Genomic DNA, 20,457 nt, shown 5'->3' with positions numbered 1-20,457 from the left:
ACTTGAATAGCTGACTTCATTTTTTTCATTTATGTTAGATGTACCACATAAAATAGTGCAGAAGAGCCTGAAAGTACCACAACCTTGCTTTGGTCAAAATTCTAAATGTTTCTTCTTAAAGTCCAGGGCTCTACTAGTTATCTGACTTCCAACAAGTCGCCTAACCAGTCTGAGCTGCAGTTGCACCCTCATTGTTACAAAGAAGACAATAGTACAGCAGGTCCTCATCTAACGTCACTTTGCTCAATGTTGTTCTGTTTTAATGTTAACAGATGCCATAGGAACTTAACTCATATCAATTAATCTGCAGTAAAAGTGGTTTCCTTGTATGTCATTTTGCTTCAAGTGGCAGAACCTATGGACGCTGTTAAATGAGGACTTACGGTACCTACTTCGCAGGGTGGTGGGAGCCCCACAGATCATGCACAGAAAGTCCCTGGTGCTTGTAATGTGCTGTGACCACGTTTGCAAGATGTGGTCAAATTCTTAAAATGAAATTTCAGGTATAATGGTCACAAGTTTTGTGATTTTTGTCCCTTAGTTATACATCCCAAGGTAATACAGAGACGAACCCAATGGAGCATCCTTTGGAGTGTAAGGAGAGGAAGAAAACCTGCACTCACAGCACATCACTCTCACTTTAGTATCACACGGGCCAGAAAGCATTGATTTCTAGGTCACACTAGGAAACGCAAAGAAACCAACACTTTGCTCTTTTAATTATTAGATACAAACCCTAAGTATTTATAATGAAGTATTATGACCCCAGGGGAAAAAACAGGCATACTAACATGAAAAAACACATTTTATTGCACTTAAGTTATAAGAAAATAAAATTTCTAAGTGAATCAAACCATAGACACAATCCCTTTAAAGGTTGTTTTCCTCCATCATGTCAGGTTGTTACATAACTAAAATTAACCAACTTGAATCTGATTGTTTTAAATCAGACTATAAATAAAACAAACAAAAAATAAACAGGAGGAGGAAAAAAAAGATCGCCTAGGATACAGTGTTAAACCACTTTCACAGTTCAGCTTGAGTTGTGGCTCTTGGAGAATGAGGCAAACCATTTGACTTTTTCATTCATCTCGTTCGTTTGCATGTGACGCCTTTACTACAAAAACGGAATCGTTTCTGCTTTGTCAGTTCCTCAGAGCAATAAAACTGTAACAGTTGTTTCCCCAAATACTGTAAAACACTAAGACTGACCAGCAACTTTATTTTACTTTTGTGTTTTATATATTTTTAAAATATCTTGTCAGTTTTATTATGTACGTTCATCCATTCACCACAGCCCTCAAAAAGAAAAGTTTCTCCACAGAACAGGTAGCAACAGCGCTGTTCCAAGGAATGTGTTTTAATTTTTGCCCAGATAAAAGAAAATAAGCTTTGCACACACTCTCAATTCTTTACTTGCAGGCAAACTTCACTCTTTATTATCTGAAACTCTCCCATTCTCAGCCTCTTAGAGGCACAGATGGTTCAAGTTTCAGTGGCAAAAAGTCTTTTTTTTTTTTCTGTAACCAAACTAGAGCAAATTTGGAATTCAGTCTGGGACTAAAACGTCACAGCAGAAAAAAAATAAAAAAAAATAATTTGCTTTTTTTCTTTCTTTCATTTAGCAGCATAAATAAGTTTGGCCACTGGGAGTACAGTACAGGGGTGGGACAACAATCCCATATTTGAAGACCTACTTCTAGCACCAGCATCAAGAATTAAATCCATCTCTCAGGACTCACAGAACCCAGGACAACTTGCCACCTTTGAGCAACATATGCACTGAAGAGTGTATGTGGAAGCGACAGTGAATAGATTAACAGAGGCTAATACTGTGATTGATTGACATTGGCAATGGTTGGCAAAAAAAAAAAAAAAAGCTTTTCATGATAACTGTACAAAAACAATTCACAGTAATATATATTGTTTTAGCTTTTCTACTCCAGAAAAATGACTTTTGTTGCAGATGCTCTCTGATTAGAAAGTCAACCATACTTATTCTGATGTTATTGCAGCTCCTTTCTAAGAGCTCCTTTCTAAGGTCTCAGTGGTAAGAGAACAGACGCGCAGAATCTGTGATGATGTTTCGGCATTAACACTGCCCGGTGACCACTGGAGAAGAAAATAAAGAAAATAATTGCACCTGGTTTGATTTAGAAAGTCTCATTTTGCAAAGCTGCCCTCAGTCAAAAGTGAAGCCTTTGTATGTGATGAGACAGCGGACGCCTCTCTTGTCAGTTACGGTTTGTCATCTCTTCCTCTTTTCCTTCTTAGTCTGTAGGTCTTTTCATTCTGTTGCCCCAAGCCAACATCCTGCACCACTGAGAACAGGGATTTTTTTTCTTTTTCTTTTCTTTTTTTTCCCTTTTTCTTTTTTTTTCTCTTTGCAGGGGGTAGGGCAGGGGGTATATCGTCTACACATTTGGACAAATTCATCTTTTCTGCTTTTCACTTCATGTCCACATCAAAGTCCAGCACCAGCAGCTTGGTTTCTTCCGTTCCATTCCGACTCCCAACAGCACACACCAGCTTTGTGTTCGAGGCTCTGATCCGCCACACAACTCCCCCGCTCCCCCCACTCTCCAATGTGACTAGGTTTCGAATAAATTCACCCGTTTTCAAGTCCCACAGTTTTACAGTCCCATCATCTGAGCTGGTAATTACAAAGTTCTTGTTGAACTGTAAACAGGTCACAGCACTCTGATGCTTGTTGGGACCTAGGCAAAACCAAAGGGATTTGATTACTGGTTAGAACTCATGGCTACGAGTTAGTTACCTTGTACTTTTGTAGGCTTCTACATTAGAACATACAGTACATGGAATATTTAAAATGCTGCAAATTTAGAAACTGTGCTCTGAGTATTTTAGGATCAGCGGGGATATAAGAAAATCTGGTAGGTGTTTGTAACTGAAACGTTAACTTTCAAGAGTTCTGTCTTCCAAGAAGCTTGGTTAGCTACCAGCACACATTTGTTTTCTGGCTGCAGAAATGAGAACTCTTCTTAGTGATGGCAGAGATAGCCCAGCTTCATGGACTCTGTGGTGGATACGAGCCTAAGAGATCTACTGCCCTACTGCTCTGAAGTGGCCAGTCAAGGGCAACGGTGGAATGCACACTACTCCAAAACTCTAAGAGACAAAACCAACGAGTAAAAAGCTGCAATATGGCCGGCCCACCAGATGGCCTCACTGAAAAAAGCAAACAAACAAAAAAACACTTTCTAAGGGCTGTGACCAACACCAAGAAGTTAATCAGGATGTAAGATTACACTGTTGTGCTTCATTTAATAATGGTGGCTTTCTTTTTTCTTTCGCTAGTTGAGTGGGCACTATCATTCCTTCCCATTCTGGTTAAGCAGATAGTTAAGGGTGTAAGTTGAGACCAAAGCAATTTTCTATCAGATTAGAGAGCTCCCCACCCCCAGCAAGACAGTTCTTTAATTTTAGATTGGACTACAAGTTCAAAATGAAATGATCACTCAAATAATAAAATGAACATGTTGCTTGGTTGGATAGAGTTGACTGTACATGCAGGAGGTGGTTAAATAATTTTATATCAACACCACAATTTACATCTTATATTATTAATCACACAATTTAACACACTTTCTCAAGGTAGCCTAGTTTTGTCAAGAGTGGAAATGCTCATAAGCTTATCCAAAATAAGCATTTTCATTTTGTATGAGGTTAACTCTTTTTGTGACACAAAAGCTCCATATATCTCTTTTGACTAACAATCTAATTTTTAACAAACACAACTAAAAGGGGGTAGCCAATACTTACCCTGCAATGTTTGTAAACACTGTCCCGTTTTGATATCCCAGATTTTAACTGTAGAGTCTGCATTCCCAGAGACAAGAATGTTGTCTTTGAGCTCCATTCCACTCGTTAACGACTGGTGTCCTGTTAACGTGTGGATGCAATTCCCTGTCTCCACATCCCACACTCGGATTGATGTGTCAAGAGATCCACTCACCACATGGATGCCATCAAACTACAACAAACACAGTGTATTAGACCAGACGTGTGGATATTCTTGATATTATTTATTGACCTTAATCTTAATGGGGGAGGGGATGAGGCCAAGGAGAACAAGTAATGCCAAGGACAAATGAGGAACTAGGATAAATTGTATGTAATCAAGCAACTCTACAGTGCACGTTCTCAGAAGCTCCCATCCGAAAGGTGCAGAAACAATTAAAAAGAAAACACAACACCTAAAATGAACACATTACTTCCAGACCATCTGGCTATATACAGTAGCCACATACTATGGACAATTTAACAAGGACTACCATTCAAGTTTTATTTCCCTATAGGAAGTTAAAGTACTGATATAGCTTGTGATAAAGGGTGTGCCTGTCAACATCTATGGCATGAAAAGGGCTACAGATAACTTTCATGATGTTTGAAAGATACCATAGTTCCACTAAAAATTTTATGTAAAATAAAAATTTCATTTACAATAACCTAAATGCTAATTAGAAAATGTGCCAATAGATAGTTAAATCTGGGATTAGAAGAGGTGGCACTTTAATAATAAAAGCAAACTACACAGCACTTTTTCTGCTTCCCAATTATACCCAAAGTCACTAAGTTATTTATTAATTCCCAGATCTATAATAATGTTGCTACCTCTTTTCTAAATCTAATGGTTTATTTAAATAAGACTATTATATTCATTAAGGTTCTGAGTATATCACAAAACATAAAAACAGTTGCAGCCAATTCTCCCTCCTCCAAATTAATAACCTTTTCTAAGCTAAGAAACATCTTTATTATCTGTTGATATCTCGTGGCATGGTTAGTATTCCATCAATTAAGAAACAAATACCCCCAAAACAGGTCTGTCAGCACAGGGACTAGGTACTAATTTGCTGATCACCAATGGACAATAACTGTTAAATGAACTATATAAGTAATTAGAATTTTTTTTGAATGAAATGCTGTCTTTCAGAAAATAAAATAAGACCCATTTTCTAAACTTGCTATTAATTTATTTATCTAAAAATATGGCAATCTATCCAAGGACATCAGGTTCAAATGTACACAAAAAAACTAGTCAAATTTATTTCGTTATGACTGAGAATCAGACCCGCGAAAGTAGAGTTGTATGCAGGAAGGCTCCACTTTTCCTCTGAATGGGGATGGAACCACAATTACATGGTCCATCAACCTTCAGCTATCAAGGAAAAGGGGCAGCTTTTGGCCAAATTAATCCTCTGCTAAGGAGTTTATTAAAATCTGGGTTATTCTCCTATGAGACTATCTACCCATTAATTAATATAGCAAAAAGCTTAGGGCTCCAAAATCCCAGGTTCCAAGACAAAATATTTATATTTTGGAGGGGAAATGGATCACAGAAAAACTAAAACAAATCATATAAATAATTTCAAGATTTATGTTTTTTTGTGCTAATTTTAAAGTATATGTAAACAACAGGTAATCTGATTAGTCTTTTTTTGGACTGCATTTGATCAACAATTTGACAGTGGTTATCTGAGTAAAACTATCTTGTGATTCACCAGTAGAGCATCTAAGGGGCAGGGGAGATATGATCTCTTACCTGTAATGAATAGACTCTATTAGTATGCCCCTGCAACGTGTGTAGACAGGTCTCAGTCTCTGGATCCCACACCTTCACCATAAAATCATATGCTCCACTAACAACCCTCCTGCCATCATATTGAACACAGCGAACTGCTGCTACGTGACCCATCAATACATGTAAACACTGGCCTGTCTCAATATCCCAAACCCTAAGAGTGGCATCTCGAGAACCGCTAACAACTCTGTAAGAAGGAAAACAGAAAAAAAAAGTATTACAATGTTTAATAAGATGAAAAAGCATTATATATAAAGTCAGCGATTATTAAACCTTTTCTTTCTTTTGTTAAGTAGGGACATCTATTTTAAAAAAAAAACTCTTCTGTAAAAACCCTGATATATAAACATATATAAGTTGAGTTACTCTGATTGGGATGGGAAGTTGAGGAGCCTAGACTTGGCCTGTTTGGTTCCCTGCCTGTGAGAGATCGAGCAGCTCCTTGGAGTTCTGTGGAACAGTCTGAAAACTACTGTACTGTATTTTAAAAGATATGTGCTTTACACCCTACATACTGGTAAAATGAGCCAGTTTTAGACATGTTCTCAAAGGCTGCATATGCTTATAAGTATTCAACAGCTATCTAAGGCATTATGATATACAGATTTTAGAAGACACATATGTTGAGGCAACATAAATTCCTTCAAAATTTGGCCCAACATTATTGAAGTTATACTCTTCTGAAGACCAGAGTGATACAAATACTGCAACCATCTCTGGATTACAAAGGAGAGCTGAAAACACAAGGCATCTTTATGTCATTCCCAAGAGATAATGAAAGGCCATAGTTTCCACATTTGGAAGAGTAGAAAGTGGAATCATTGAGAGATTTAAGTCAGAGCTAATGGAAACTAAAAGGCAAGGTCTCTTCATACCAATTCCCCAAATTTTAATAGTAGAGTTCACTGTTCAAAGTAGACTCAAATTACAATAGAAAAGATACTTTTTCTTCACATATTACCAATCTAGTGTGAAATGTGCTTAATGCTAGGGTTCTTTTTTTAAAAATATATTTTATTGATTTTTTACAGAGAGGAAGGGAGAGGGATAGAGAGTTAGAAACATCGATGAGAGAGAAACATCAATCAGCTGCCTCCTGCACACCCCCTACTGGGGATGTGCCTGCAACCAAGGTACATGTCCTTGACCAGAATTGAACCCGGGACCCTTCAGTCCGCAGGCCGACGCTCTATCCACTGAGCCAATCGGTTAGGGCTACTATGGTTCTTAATAAAGAAGATGCTTTGGGCAGAGTTAAAGGTAAAGACTGGAATAGAGTCACTAAAAGGACCCTTCATAAACACATGCTCTGACAAATGGAGTAGAAATCACATTTGTTTAATGGGGGTACCATGAAGACATGCCAATAGAAGACAGAAAGGACTCTACATAGGAGGGCTTTGTAGGAGGAGATAAACCAAGAGCAAAGGCACTGAGGGGAAAAAAGGAAGCAGTCTGATTTGCTGAAACCATTTTGAAAACTGGATTGAGGATTATGTCCTTAATTTGGTAGACAACAGAGGACCAGGTCTGAAAGCTGTGTCAAAAGTTCAGGTGATAGGTAATAAGAGAATTAATTAAAAACCGCAGGCCTCAGCTTTTGCCTAGATATAGGGAATATGATGGTGTGGGGGTAGGATGGGTACATAATTAAAAAGACTTGGAGTCTTGAAGCTTGAATAGCTGAATCTGTCCCACTAGCAGAAATATAAGGAAAAAAGAAAAAGAAAAAATGATTTTTTTAAAAATGATGAGTCATCAAAGATGTAGAGCAATAGAGATGTTATTCAAGATTAGAGCGTAGAAAGTTTCAAGGAGGAAGCCAACAACACTAATAAATGAAGAAGGAAATGTAAAGGTAACCCTCCAATTGTAAGCCAATACACTACTGCTTTCTCAGTACAGAAACATCCAAAATCTAATCATTGAAGTCTAATTTAAGAGCACATTATCGCTACCTCTTTATTAGACATAGTTTAAGTATTATATAACTTGAATTCTACACAAAAGGCTCCAAATTCAAAAGTGACAGAAGAGAATTCCCAACCACAATGGACTTTTCCCTCACCTTTTTTCATGGAGATGCATACAACGGACAGTGGAAGTATGCCCGTATAAGGTGTGTATACATTCTCCAGTCTCAGCATTCCACACTTTGAGAGTCCGATCTGTGGATCCACTAATGATGATATTGTCTCTCATCTGTGATGACCACACTCCACCCGTGTGTCCCACTAATGTCCTCAGACACTGGAAAAACACTTAAGATGATTACTTTCAAGTAGAAAGAAAAATGATTTAAGTAACATTTCAGTAGCTCATTAAAATTTGGAGTACATTTATATTATCTCAATTGGATTATTTAGCATATCAGAAAGTTTTTCACATCAGTCTAACATGACCCCATTGCTATTTATTGCTTTGTTTATTCAGTAGCACTACATTTTATACACATACACACAACTGAGGAACAAGTATATAGAAAGTAAACAGTTATCATTCAAGCATGAAAGCTCCAGCCTGGCCTCTTTGATGAAATAATACTAAAATTGCAACTTGGGTTTGTTCATGGGGGTGGATTCAATGAAAGAATGCTGATGGTGTTGGGTGTGGCTACATACCACATTCCATCTCAATCTGCCACAAGGCAGAGTTAGGAGCCAGGTAAGGTACTTCTAGACAAGTAAAGACAGACATTAAAGCCCTGAAGTCAATCCAAAACTAACATTAAACTATGGAAATATGATCTACTTTAAAAAATTTTAACAACTAACTTGGAATATTTAGAAGACTCTTGCCCAAGAAATAACATGTGATAAGACATTTTAAAAGACAGATTTTTGTCCCCACGCTTTCTTCCATTATTTTTAGGTGGTCAGTTCATGAAAATATTCTCCATTGGACAGATAAATATAAGTACTCTCTGGAGAACCATTAAAATACAATATTGTTTAAGTGAAATTGATTGTTTAGACTGCTTTTTTCTTCAAACTCCTATTTAATACCTAGTCTGCTTACCTTCCACCTCACAGGGTTTAAGATAAGTCTAAATTAACATGATTTATGTAACTGCTAAACTGTAAGTAGGTTAGCAACAAAGCAGTTGACACAAGGAAAAAAAAATCCCTTAATCATAGTTTTGAAAAAGATTAAAAAGGAAAAAGATATAATTTAGATAGTTAAAAAGGTGGGAAAGAATAAGACAAGAAAACGATAAAGCACATCCATAAAATCTTAATAGGTATATCACAGAGACAAACTATTTAAATAAAGAAGACACTAACAACATTCCTATCACGAGAAACATCATCTTCACACCAAGGGAGAAGCTAAATTAGAAGATCTGATATTTGCTATCAAAATAAGCTAGAGACAAAAATGAGTTCTTGTTTTCCGTTCACCGGCTGATCTTTGCAAAGATATACACAAAACAGGGACTTTGTGAAGTGCAGAGAGAAGTAAACTTACTTTGCCTGTGACTGCTGACCAAACTTTTAAAGTGTTGTCATCAGAACCACTAACTATTCGGTTACCACAAAACTGTAAGCATGTAATCACATGATCATCATGTCCTTTCAGCACCTACGAGGTAGATGTACAAGTTAGAAATGTTACCAAATTATGTCTTTTAAAATACTGGGGAAAATAAAAACTGAAGCCATAAATAGGAACAGTAATCTGTAGTATATTTCTAGAATTAAAGTTTACATGAAATATGAAGCATCATCATCCCCCATTGATGAATCAAGTACTAAACATTTTATTGTTTCCATATCCTATAACTTATACTTGAGACATCCACTGTTATAATTTTACTGGGTCAAGATCTCATAAAAATGGTTCAAACACAAATGTATTTTATAGTCATCTATTTTATCTGTTCAAACCAAAAGGATATGTATCTAATTTTTACAATTTGACACACAAAAACAAAAGCACCTATTAACTAGGAAGACAAGAATAATAATCATCAACTTTTTAACTTAAAACAAAAAAAGCCCATCATAATGTATGCATAGGAATAGAACAGTATCTCCCCAAATTGCTTTTTTCCAGTTATAAAACTATATCTAAGAATTTTAAGCATTTTTGCTATCTTTTATATACTTGAAATGTTATAAAATAAAAAGTCAGAATAGTTAAGTTTAAAAAATAAAACACACAAAAGCCACCAAACCAAAACATGGGCACTCCTCAAAAATCATATTCAGACTATATGGTCAGAGAGGGAGCAAATTCTTAGGTAGAATGTATATGACACAAAATTCAACAGGATATTCAGAAAATCTTTCATTTACATAAGAACCAAATACCAATCAACTCATCTTTTATTCAAGACAATGAGTTGTCAGACTAGAGAGATTCATAATAGAAGGATATTGTCAGTTATGCTTACAGTTATTTTAAAATATATTGTTTTCTTTGTTTCTGGAAATAGGTGTCAAGTTATTAAACACAGTAGGTACTAACACTGGTTAATGGATTCTGTTACACTGTGCACGAACGAGTTCAGTTACCTTAGGAGATTTGAGTTCTCCTCGCCTCCAGTTAGTATCAATTCTATGCTGCCTGATGTACGCGCTTTTCCATGGACTGTGTATGAAACCTGGTTTTATTACTTTTCTTCTCTTGATGTGCAATGGTTCATCAATGCCTAGTTTTAAAGAATTAAAGAGTATCATTGCCTTCACCAATAATAAATATTACACATTTTATAATGTACCTCATTCTCTCCTATGCTGAAAACCACCAAAATGCAGGCACTAATTTCTAACACTGTTTTACAAAACAAAACAATGTAAAGTTTATCTTTTGTATGGTGCTCTTTTATATTACCAATTTCATTTCTTTCTCAAAATGATTCTATGCACTGTTGGTGAGGAAGTGCAGAAATTGGAACCTTTATGCAATGCTTGTGGGAATATAAAATGGTGTGGCTGCTATGGAAAATAGTATGATGGTTCCTCAAAAACACTAAACATAGAATGACCATATGATCCAGCAATTCCCCTTCTGGATATACACCCAAAAGAAGTGGAAACAGGGATTTGTACAGATATTTGTACACCCATGTTCATAACAGCATTATTCCTAATAGCCAAAAAGGAGAAGCAACCCAAAGTGTACACTGATGGATAAACAAATAAAGAAAATATCGTGTGTATATACACACACACACGCATACACAATGGGGTATTATTCAATCTTAAAAAAATTCTAACATGCTACCACATGGATGAACTTTAAGATATTATGCTAAGTGAAATAAGCCAGTCACAAAAAGACAAATACCATATGGCTGTATTTATACAAGGTACCTAGTGAAATCAAATTAACAGAGACAGCAAGTAGAATGGTGGCTGCCAGGGCTGCAGGGAGGAGGAACAGGGAGCTATTGTTATACTAGAGGCCTGATGCACGAAATTTGTGCAGGAGGAGGAGGCCTTCTTTCCCCTGGCTGCTGGCACTGGCTTCCCTCGGCAGTTGGCAGGCACCCGGGACCCGGGGTTCCCTCACAGCCTCAGCTTCATCAGGAAGGTTGTCGGGAAGGATGTCTGGTCTAATAAGCATATTACACCTTTATTATTATAGATGGGTATTTAGTTTTAGCCGGGGAAGACAGAAAAGTTCTGAAGATGGATGTTGGTAATGGTTGTACAACGTGAATGCACTTAATGCCATTGAACTGTACACTTAAAAATGGTTAAAATTTTATGTAAATGTTAACAATTTTTTTAATTATGTATTGAGTTGAGAGAGAGAAACACCGATTTGTTGTTCCACTTATTTATACATTCATCAGTTGCTTCTTGTATGTTCCCTGACCAGAGATGGAACCTAAAACCTTGGTGTATTGGGACGATGCTCTAACCAATTAAGCTACTCGACCAGGGTGTCTTTTTTTTTTTGGGGGGGGGGGCATTAAAATAATGATTCTATGAGAGAAGGAAAGGGAGAAATGATTAATCCCACTTTATGTATATAGACACCTGAGAAGAGATGAGTCCAAGGCACCAAAAGGGCAAAGGCAGGACTGAAAACCAAGGACCCTGGATCTTCACCTCCAAGCTTCCCTAACCATCAGTGCTCCCCATTCCACTATAACCTCCAAGAAGGGGAGAAGAGCCTATGGAGTATCTGCCTCATGCTCTAAGGTTCTTTCTCAAAAATGTTGCTTGTCAGAGGCAAATATTTTTACATATTTGTCAAAAATATTTTTTTTCTAGAAGACTGCTGGGAAAAAAGGCTCTTTCTTTAATTAATATGGATGATACCTACTTCTCTACTAAGAAGTTCTTTTTTAACAGGTTTCAATATTACAAGCTCGATGGTGGGAGGAAAATGGGAGTTTATTACTATGTCCCCAGCATTTAAGAATGCCCAATTTATAAGAGGTGCCCAAAAAATATTTGTGGAGGAACAAAGAGAATATGGAATATTTGAGTATTTAATTGATAATATATCTTTGGATTTCCTTTAAGTCATCTTCATCTTAACTTTTTCATTGTTTATTAATTCTACCAGAGGTTGAGACGCATATCAGATACATTTGCTATGAGTTAAAGTATTCTTTAAAGGGATCAGCTGCAAGATCTGGCTCACTTGAACGTGTGCAATAACCTGTGGATTTTATGTAGTTAGGTGCATGCAGATGAGCACTCATTTCTGATTCTCTGACAGCTGCCAAAAGTTCTCTTTTTCCATTTACCCACCACTTTATTCTACTTGCACATAAAACTTGTGTTTTTCTATTTGTTTTCAGAATCGCTTTGCTTTTTCATTTTCCCTATGGAAACCTTACCCTCTTCTTTGCATTTCTCTCTCCAGAGAAGGTTGTCTTCAGCCAAAATTCTCCAGTAGCGACATGTCTGAGCCGCTTGTAGCAGGTCTTTGGGTTCCAGGAATGAAAGCACATAAAGTGCCAGCTATGGAAAGAAAAAGCATAGTATATCCATATTTTTACATATATAAAAATAATATGTATTCTCTATGGGGAAAGCACTTATAGATAAATGTAATACAACTCTACGTTCTAATTTCTAAAATTATGAAAGACAGTATCTTCTAATATTATATCTTAACAAATATATACAAGATTTTAAAAACCCACTCAGTTGGCTCTTATGAACTTCACTCCATTAACTCCTTATCTCTTCAAGGAATAATTGTTAAATGTCCAGCCTCTGCTCTTGCCTTTGCTGAGTCTCGCAACTCAAGATTTTATCTACCACCTACCTACCTATTTTACTTGTATTCATTATTAAAATTTTGTCTTCTCTCTCTCCCCAGTACAATGTAAATTCATCCAAGACAGGATACAAGGTAAGAAAGAAAATTTCTTTACATTCTGCATGGCATGATTTGAGATCACTTCTGATAGATACAGTTACACAGCAAAGTGTTTATTAGCACAATGATGAACTTTTCACACATTTCCACCCTTTACTATAAGTGACAAAAGGGGACAATTACCGAACTTCTCCATAGACATACAAAAGTAATTGGGTGCTAATTACTTGACATTGCTTAAGGGGATTTTCTTGATGGGCCAGCTCTTTCTTGATTTAAAAATTTTATTTCCAATACTTGCAAATCATAAATTTCTTTTTCATTGTGTAAAGTCATTTAAAATAAATAAAGGAAATGGAAAAAGAAAAAAAGCGGGGGGATAAAAGCTTCTGAGTATGCTTATTCAATTAGCCACACAAATCACACAGAAACTAAATTATGATAGTAGGACAAAAATGATCTAAACAGAGCAATAAAAAATAAATAAACGGAGCAATAAAATTTAGTTTTCATATAAATTAAATTACAAGGATTAAAACAAACTATCATTTAAAGGGCCAAAGGCCACATAAGGGAGTAAAAGTACAATTTGAATTATTTTTAAATGCTAGATAAAAATTACATGATATAAATTAAGTTTTCCCAATAACTTTGTATGTATGGAGTTCATCATTAATTACAAACTTATTGAGTGCATTCTACATAAAGAGTACTTCAACTAGTCAGTATTCAATTTACTACTAATATTGACAAATGACAGTAGAAAAATTTGTGGAATAATTATTTTTGGTCTGTCAGAAAAGATATTCCAGTACCATAAATAGAAACGGAATCATTTAAAATAAGGCATAACTATATTCAACAGAGTATGTATACCTCAACAATGTAGTTTTTAAATGAATACTTCATAAGCCACTTAATTTGGAAATTATCAATTAAAGCCTAGGCAACTTTGCTTAGAGTCAGTATAACTGTAATGTGATACCACATTATTAATTTTCCATGTATTACTGATATTTTACACAGAAATTATTAGGAACAAAATTATATTTGTATAAAAGATAGTATTTTATGCCCAAGATTTTTAGAATGGTCATATGGAAAGGCCTATTCTTTGCTTTAGTTATCTAGCTGAAGTAGAAATCAGGTAATTTAATGAAATATTCAATTTTAAAGGCTAGGAAACAAATCCAGAGCAGCTCAGATTTCAAAGGTATATCCCAGAGATTTTCAATGGGTGTGCTATGGCAGACACCTGGTGTGCCACAAGAATTTTTGAAACATGCTATACCTGACTAGTTAGGGGTACTGGCCTCTATTCCCTTACATTGTCAAATAAAAAAAAAAGATAACAGCTAATACAACAATAGCGATCTGATTTGAATGAATCTTACAATTATGCCTATTTTTTGTCAGATCAGCAAAAAATACATATTTTTTTTGTTGTGCTGCAAAATTTTAGTAAGTAGTATATATGTGTGCCATGAGATGAAAAAGGTTGAAAATCACTGGTATATCCCAAAGTCAATGGGTAAAAGTTCCTTTGTTACTAGTGACTAAGAGGTCATTTAGGCCTATGTGTGCATATATTACAGAAAAATGTAAAGAAACATTCATGTACTAAAGAAAGCTGAAGTGCTAACTCTATAGGTAATGGGCACACTTTAAAATAGCAAAGGAACTCAACCATGAACTTCAATGTAGTAAATGTTTGTCTATTTACATGTAGCCAGTTCCATGAAAGCATCTAGGTATTACAGAAAATGCACACAGCAAAATGGGGAAATATGCATGAAAAAACCAGAAGCAGGAAAAATATAAATTAGAAAATAAGGTTTAAGTCAGGGAAAAAGTAGAACACAAATACTCTGGCAATAATATTTTATATGGTCTTTAAATTAAATTGCCAAGCAAAAAGAGAACAGCAATTACACAATTCTTAGTGTGGGTTATGGGGCAGTATACCAGTTCCTCAAAGCAAGCAAAGATTTGTCAGGTGGGGTTCCTTATAGGGGACAGAGAATGGGCATGGTCTAGCTAATGCAGTTTTCTATTCGTTTGTCTTAAAGGTAAAATCTAGATCAGTTATTCTTCCTAAGGACCACTTCTACCAGATAGATGCTCTAAAATTTATACTCTATTTCAGGTAATTACCTTCTCCTTGCCCAAAGTTTTAATTTCAATGAGAGTTGCTTTTTTTGTTTTTCTCTATAAACTATATAAAAGATCACCATATTATACTTAAAAGTAGCTAATACCTTGCCAGAATTGCTATATTTCAGTGGATTAAATTAGTGAAGGAATAAAGAAAATAGTGGCTGATCCTATGTTAAGAATTTAGGTTTGTTCTAAATCATCTACTATATCACCATACTTTTCTTAGTATTTATTTACAAAATAAGGATAATGCTGTTTATCATACACCTCTTGAGTGAGACTAGTGGGATTTTTGGCAAGGTTTTTGAGATTAATAAGCAAATATTGGTAAAGAGCTTTGAGATCTGTTGAAATAAATTATAAGAAAATTATTATATGTCCATTTCCTTACATGAAGGGAATGTTTAAATAATGATAGTACTTAGTCTCTGATAAAATAATATTCATTTCCTTAGACATATACCATTACTAGAGGCCCGGTGCACCAATTCATGCACAGGTAGGGTCTGGCCGGCCCACCCCAATTGGGCCGATCAGGCTGGGTCAGCTAGGGGGAGGGGCCATGGGCGGTTGGCCAGCTGGCCCTGCCCCCTGGTCAAACTCCAGGTTGAGGGGACAATTTGCATATTAGGTTTTTATTATATAGGATTTCTCCACATATAACATAAAGCATTTTCCAAAATGGAACATTTTTTCTAGTAGTTGTAAAAAAAGTGTGTGTGTGGGGGGGGGGGGGGGGAGAAGACATAGATGCTATTCTAAGTCTGGGCTCACTCTTATTCTCCAACCTAGCCTCACTTCTTTTTCCTCAGGCAATCTTAAAAAGAACACTAATCCAAAAAAAGTTTCATTTGTGCTTAATTCTTAGACTCTTAAAAAATACGTTAATATTCTTATTTAAAAGCACAGTTTTGTGTGTTAAAAAGTAGAAATACAAATAAAGATAAAACAAAACAAAAACTCACCATTCTTACCTTCTAAAATAAAATAAAAATCAAGGGAACTATGACGTGTATATCAAAGGTAAATAAATTCACTTTCAGTCAAATACTTACAAAAAAGCGTTTCTTATTATTAATAACCTTCTAGAGGCAAAAAGAGCTTATATCACTTTCATAAGCCAAATCTATTCAAAGAGTTCTGTTTTAGAATAAAGCAGAAAGAATAAAAGTTTTTTTTCTGGGAGAATGTCATTTTTAAAAAATTACTCCAAAGAAGAAACATTTCAGGAATGAGGTGTTTTTCCTACTTTGCTTTTTCCTGAAATTATGCTTAGTTTTGTACATCAAATACAATGAAATTATTTCATTCATATATAATATGAAATTATTATTGGGACTATCTTAAATGCCTTTGAGATATTTTCAGAATGGTTATCTGAAAAAAACCCACACACCAGTCTGCTTCTCTTCAAACTTGAAGTTTAAGGATCATTTGCAATGGTATATTTGCCTTCCTAATTGACATGTCAGTGGCACAAACATACTTTGTGGAAATATGATGACATTGATTACTTAATGGTATACTATTTCTCTTTGCTGACAAAAATGAAATTATCTAGCCTATAACATCAATAAAAACCTACAATTAAACTATGCCTCATCTATACAGTCAAAGATGTCCATATAATCATAATAAATCTACAATTAAAAAATAGTGTCAGCTTACATAGAGTCAAAAACTGATGGGCATATAAAATTCTAAAAGATCCCAGCTGATGTGTCTCAGTGGCTGAGTGCTGACCCATGAACCAAGAGGTCACAGGTTCAATTCCCGGTCAGAGCACATGCCCATGTTGTGGGCTCGATTCCCAGTAGAGCAGGAGGCAATCAATGGATGTTTCTCACTTCTGCCTCATCAATGTTTCTATCCTTCTCCCTTCCTATCTCTCTAAAAAAAAAAACTTTTTTAATTCCAAAAGAAATGCTATAAGAATGCAACTGGCATAGGAATCTATAATTGTGTGTGTGTGTGTGTGTGTGTGTGTGTGTGTGTGTTTGAGAGAGAGAGAGAGAGAGACAGAGAGAGAGAGAGAGAGAGAGAGGTAGATAGATATGGGGGAGAAAAGTGGGATGATTAGTAGAAAAAGACATACATGTGAAATTCCATATATTTCAATATAATTACACAATGTAAGTAACAGAAAATCACAATTCAATAGGATCATAAAACTATCATTTTCAAAGGGACTTAGGATAAACAAACAACCAAAGAAAAAATATTGTTGTTTTAATAAAATCAGTATTTTTAAAAAATCTACTACTATAATGAACATACCAAGACAACTAAAAATTAGGTTTCAAAAAACCTGAGAAAAAATCTTGGTAAAGAAACAATCAAATTAATGAAATTCAATAGCTTATACCCATAAATGACTTATTCCAGTGGTAGAAAGGAGTCATTCAGTCTATAAGTATATATTAATATGAAAATTATATTATTAATTCATGGCGGTTCTCATTTACAGTCCTCTTTAGCGCTCATTAACAGTATTAAACTGGCAATACTGGATACCAAAGGATGATAACGTTTAAAGGTGGTAATTGTTACATTCTCAAATAGCATAAAAGGAAGAATATAAGTGATTGCCCTTACCTCTTTAGGGAGCAACGAAATGAAGTCTCGTTGAAACTGGGGTTCTATCACTTGCATCATATGTTTTACTTGGGTTGGTTCACAACTATCAATGAGTTCATCTAAAGCAAGCAATTTCTCTGGTCCACTCCAGCTCTACCAAAGAGGAATTAGAAAATTTTATTATTTTCATATGTCTCAAATTAAAGAAAAATCGTCATTTACATACAACATAAAACGGAATTGTTTACAGTGACATTTTCTCCAGAAGGTAATGAAGTGATAATCATTTAGTCTCATCAAATGTACCACATACCTTCATTATATAAAAGTTTTTTTAAAAAATGTCATGGTTTTGATGGAAAAATACTTTTGCATTACATAATTATAATTGTTATATATTCATCTACCACCTAGATACTGGTTTAGAAACCAAAATTTTATTCAGGAATATCAATTTGGGTTACTGAGTAAATAGGGAATTTTGATAGATGATTTTCTTCCTTTCGCTGCATCTTTCAAGTGGGTACCAGAAAACTGGAGGGTTTGAATGAAGCACTCATCTGAGGAGACTAGCAGCATCATTGAGAGAAAAATTAGTTACTGGATACTGCACATCTGACAAGTGTCTTCTACAAATAATTTCAGATAAAAAAAAGCAAACAGTAGAAAATAGTAGCTAACTTAGTATTAAAATTAGAATATGAACAAAGAATAAAAGAGGGTAAGAAATAAAACTACACATAATTATATTTCAAAAGGAACCTGTATTTTGTAATATGTAAAATAGACAATAATTGAAAACTCAGATATACTGAGGACACAGGAAGCCTTATGTAGAACACTTTTTATTTTTAAAAGTATTTATGTAGACTCTACAATAAACTTCATCTCTTTTTCCTATCAGAAAGTGTAGATTATGGTATTACTATCAAACAATTCAGTATTATTTCCAGAGTACCTGTCACAACATAATCCCATTTGACCATTATAAAAACATGGGAACTATCTCCATTTTATCACCAAATAGGAGAAAACACAGGTTCTATCTAATAAGCTTCATCCTTTCCTTTTGCTTCTATACATACACACCCAGACCATTGTCCTTGAGTACTCAGCTTGTAAGCCTTTTGATTAGGGTGAGGATTCATTATATAAAATTAAAAATACTCACATACATGTATATGCCTACACATGACCAATTAAAAGTAGTTAATTTGAAGTTTGATTTATTTTGTTCAGTTTCCCTCACACAGATTTAAATCCTGGTTCAAAACTAACCTCTTTGATAAAACTTACACAGACCAGTCTCTACTCAACTCTGATCAATTAGTATTAATACTATAAACTCTGATTCATTGATTTACATTGCTCACAAGATTTAAGGTGGCTTTTTATATGCGGTTTCTCTCTGTCTACATTATAAAGATTCATAAACACTAGCATAAGGAGATACCCATTTGGGGTAAAGAATAACTATGCTGACTTAATTAAAATGCAACTTTAATTAAATCACTTGATAACAGAATAATTTTAATATAAAATTCTAAATCTCCTTTATATATATTATATACGTCATATGTACATATATATATGCCTGCTTTGAAAATATTTTTGGTAGTGTTTATGGTGAAATTTTAATATAGAAATAAAGATATCCTATGTAATCCTCTGTAGCAAAAAGACAGTGAAATTATTTCAGTGTATTACTACTTTATATACCATATATTTTAACTACATTTATAGCTACTATGAATAATTCTAATTTAAAGTAACATGCTATATATGATTAATGATTTTTCTTTTCAGTTAATGTATTATTATGATATTTAAAAAGAAAGGAATATAAAAACACTACCTACACATGAAATATGACTGCTAAAAGAAGAAAAAAATACCTTTTATTAAGGATTTTAGGGAATGGAGTACAGAATGAAAAAAGCCAGAATAGAACATAATGAACTAATTCAAATCTCAGGTAAATATAGTGTTAGACACTATATATTTAAGGCAGAATCCATGACAAAAGTTAGGCCTTATAGCAAAATGTTTCTAAGACTTTAAGCTATATTTTTATTTTGTGTTAAATAATATTTGATTTAACAAATCAGAGAAGATTAAAATTATATTTCATTTAAATGATACCTACATTTAGCAAGTGTTACTTTGTGACATTTTACTAAAAAATATAACCTATAAAGATTGGTAACATAAGCTATTAAACTACATAGTAAATGAGACTCTTCCTACTGACCAGACATATTCAACAGTCTAACTGTTTAAATTCACATATCTTAAGTAAAGGTCTGGACCACATAGGCAGCTCTCCTCTGTCCAGCCTAGATTTCTACCCTGAACTCCAGACCTGTATATAAAATTGCTTACTCAACATGTATTGTTGGATATGTAATAGAAACCTAACAGGTCTACGATCTTTCTCCTTAAATATGCATGGCCACAATCCCATTTCAGTGCAATGTAACTCTATTAGCTGCTCAGGCCAGAAACTCTGGAGCCATCTCCTCCTCATTCCCTCACTCTCACTGGTAGATGGTTCTGATCCATCTGTGAATTCTAAGGCCTTAAACTTCAAAACATATTCAGAATTTGACTGTAACTACACTGGTTTAGACTATTACCTCTCACCTGGATTCTACCTAAAATCTCTTACCTGGCCTCCCAGCTCCCACCTTTGCCCTCCTTGTTCTAACCTCCAGAAAGTCGTCAGGGGCACTGCTAAAAGGCACTCACTCTTCTGCTTAAAACCCTCCAGACCCACTTCACTCAAAGCAAAACCCAAAGTCTTGGGTTAGCCTACAAGGTTGTAATTT

The 20,457-nt window shown here is 34.9% G+C and overlaps 1 protein-coding gene across 4 annotated transcripts in view; it reads right to left on the bottom strand.

Annotated features, from left to right (window-relative positions):
- Positions 1-787: 787 nt before the first annotated feature.
- Positions 788-20,457, bottom strand: part of FBXW7 (F-box and WD repeat domain containing 7) — a 114,517-nt gene continuing 94,847 nt past the window's right edge. For all 4 annotated transcript variants that reach the window (XM_015568053.1, XM_006770118.2, XM_015568054.1 and 1 more), the window contains 8 exons: positions 17,648-17,782; positions 12,408-12,531; positions 10,123-10,259; positions 9,074-9,187; positions 7,674-7,855; positions 5,567-5,792; positions 3,784-3,994; positions 788-2,717 (listed from right to left, as the gene is read on the bottom strand). In XM_015568053.1, the coding sequence (XP_015423539.1) occupies positions 2,449-2,717; positions 3,784-3,994; positions 5,567-5,792; positions 7,674-7,855; positions 9,074-9,187; positions 10,123-10,259; positions 12,408-12,531; positions 17,648-17,782 (1,398 nt within the window). In that variant the 3' untranslated portion in view covers positions 788-2,448. The remainder of the gene's footprint in view (positions 2,718-3,783; positions 3,995-5,566; positions 5,793-7,673; positions 7,856-9,073; positions 9,188-10,122; positions 10,260-12,407; positions 12,532-17,647; positions 17,783-20,457) is intronic.

The sequence above is a fragment of the Myotis davidii genome, unplaced genomic scaffold (assembly GCF_000327345.1).
Source record: "Myotis davidii unplaced genomic scaffold, ASM32734v1 scaffold323, whole genome shotgun sequence".
Classification (NCBI taxonomy): Eukaryota; Metazoa; Chordata; class Mammalia; order Chiroptera; family Vespertilionidae; genus Myotis; species Myotis davidii.
Note: the sequence above shows the minus strand (reverse complement) of the source record. Positions and strands in the feature narration are given on the sequence as shown.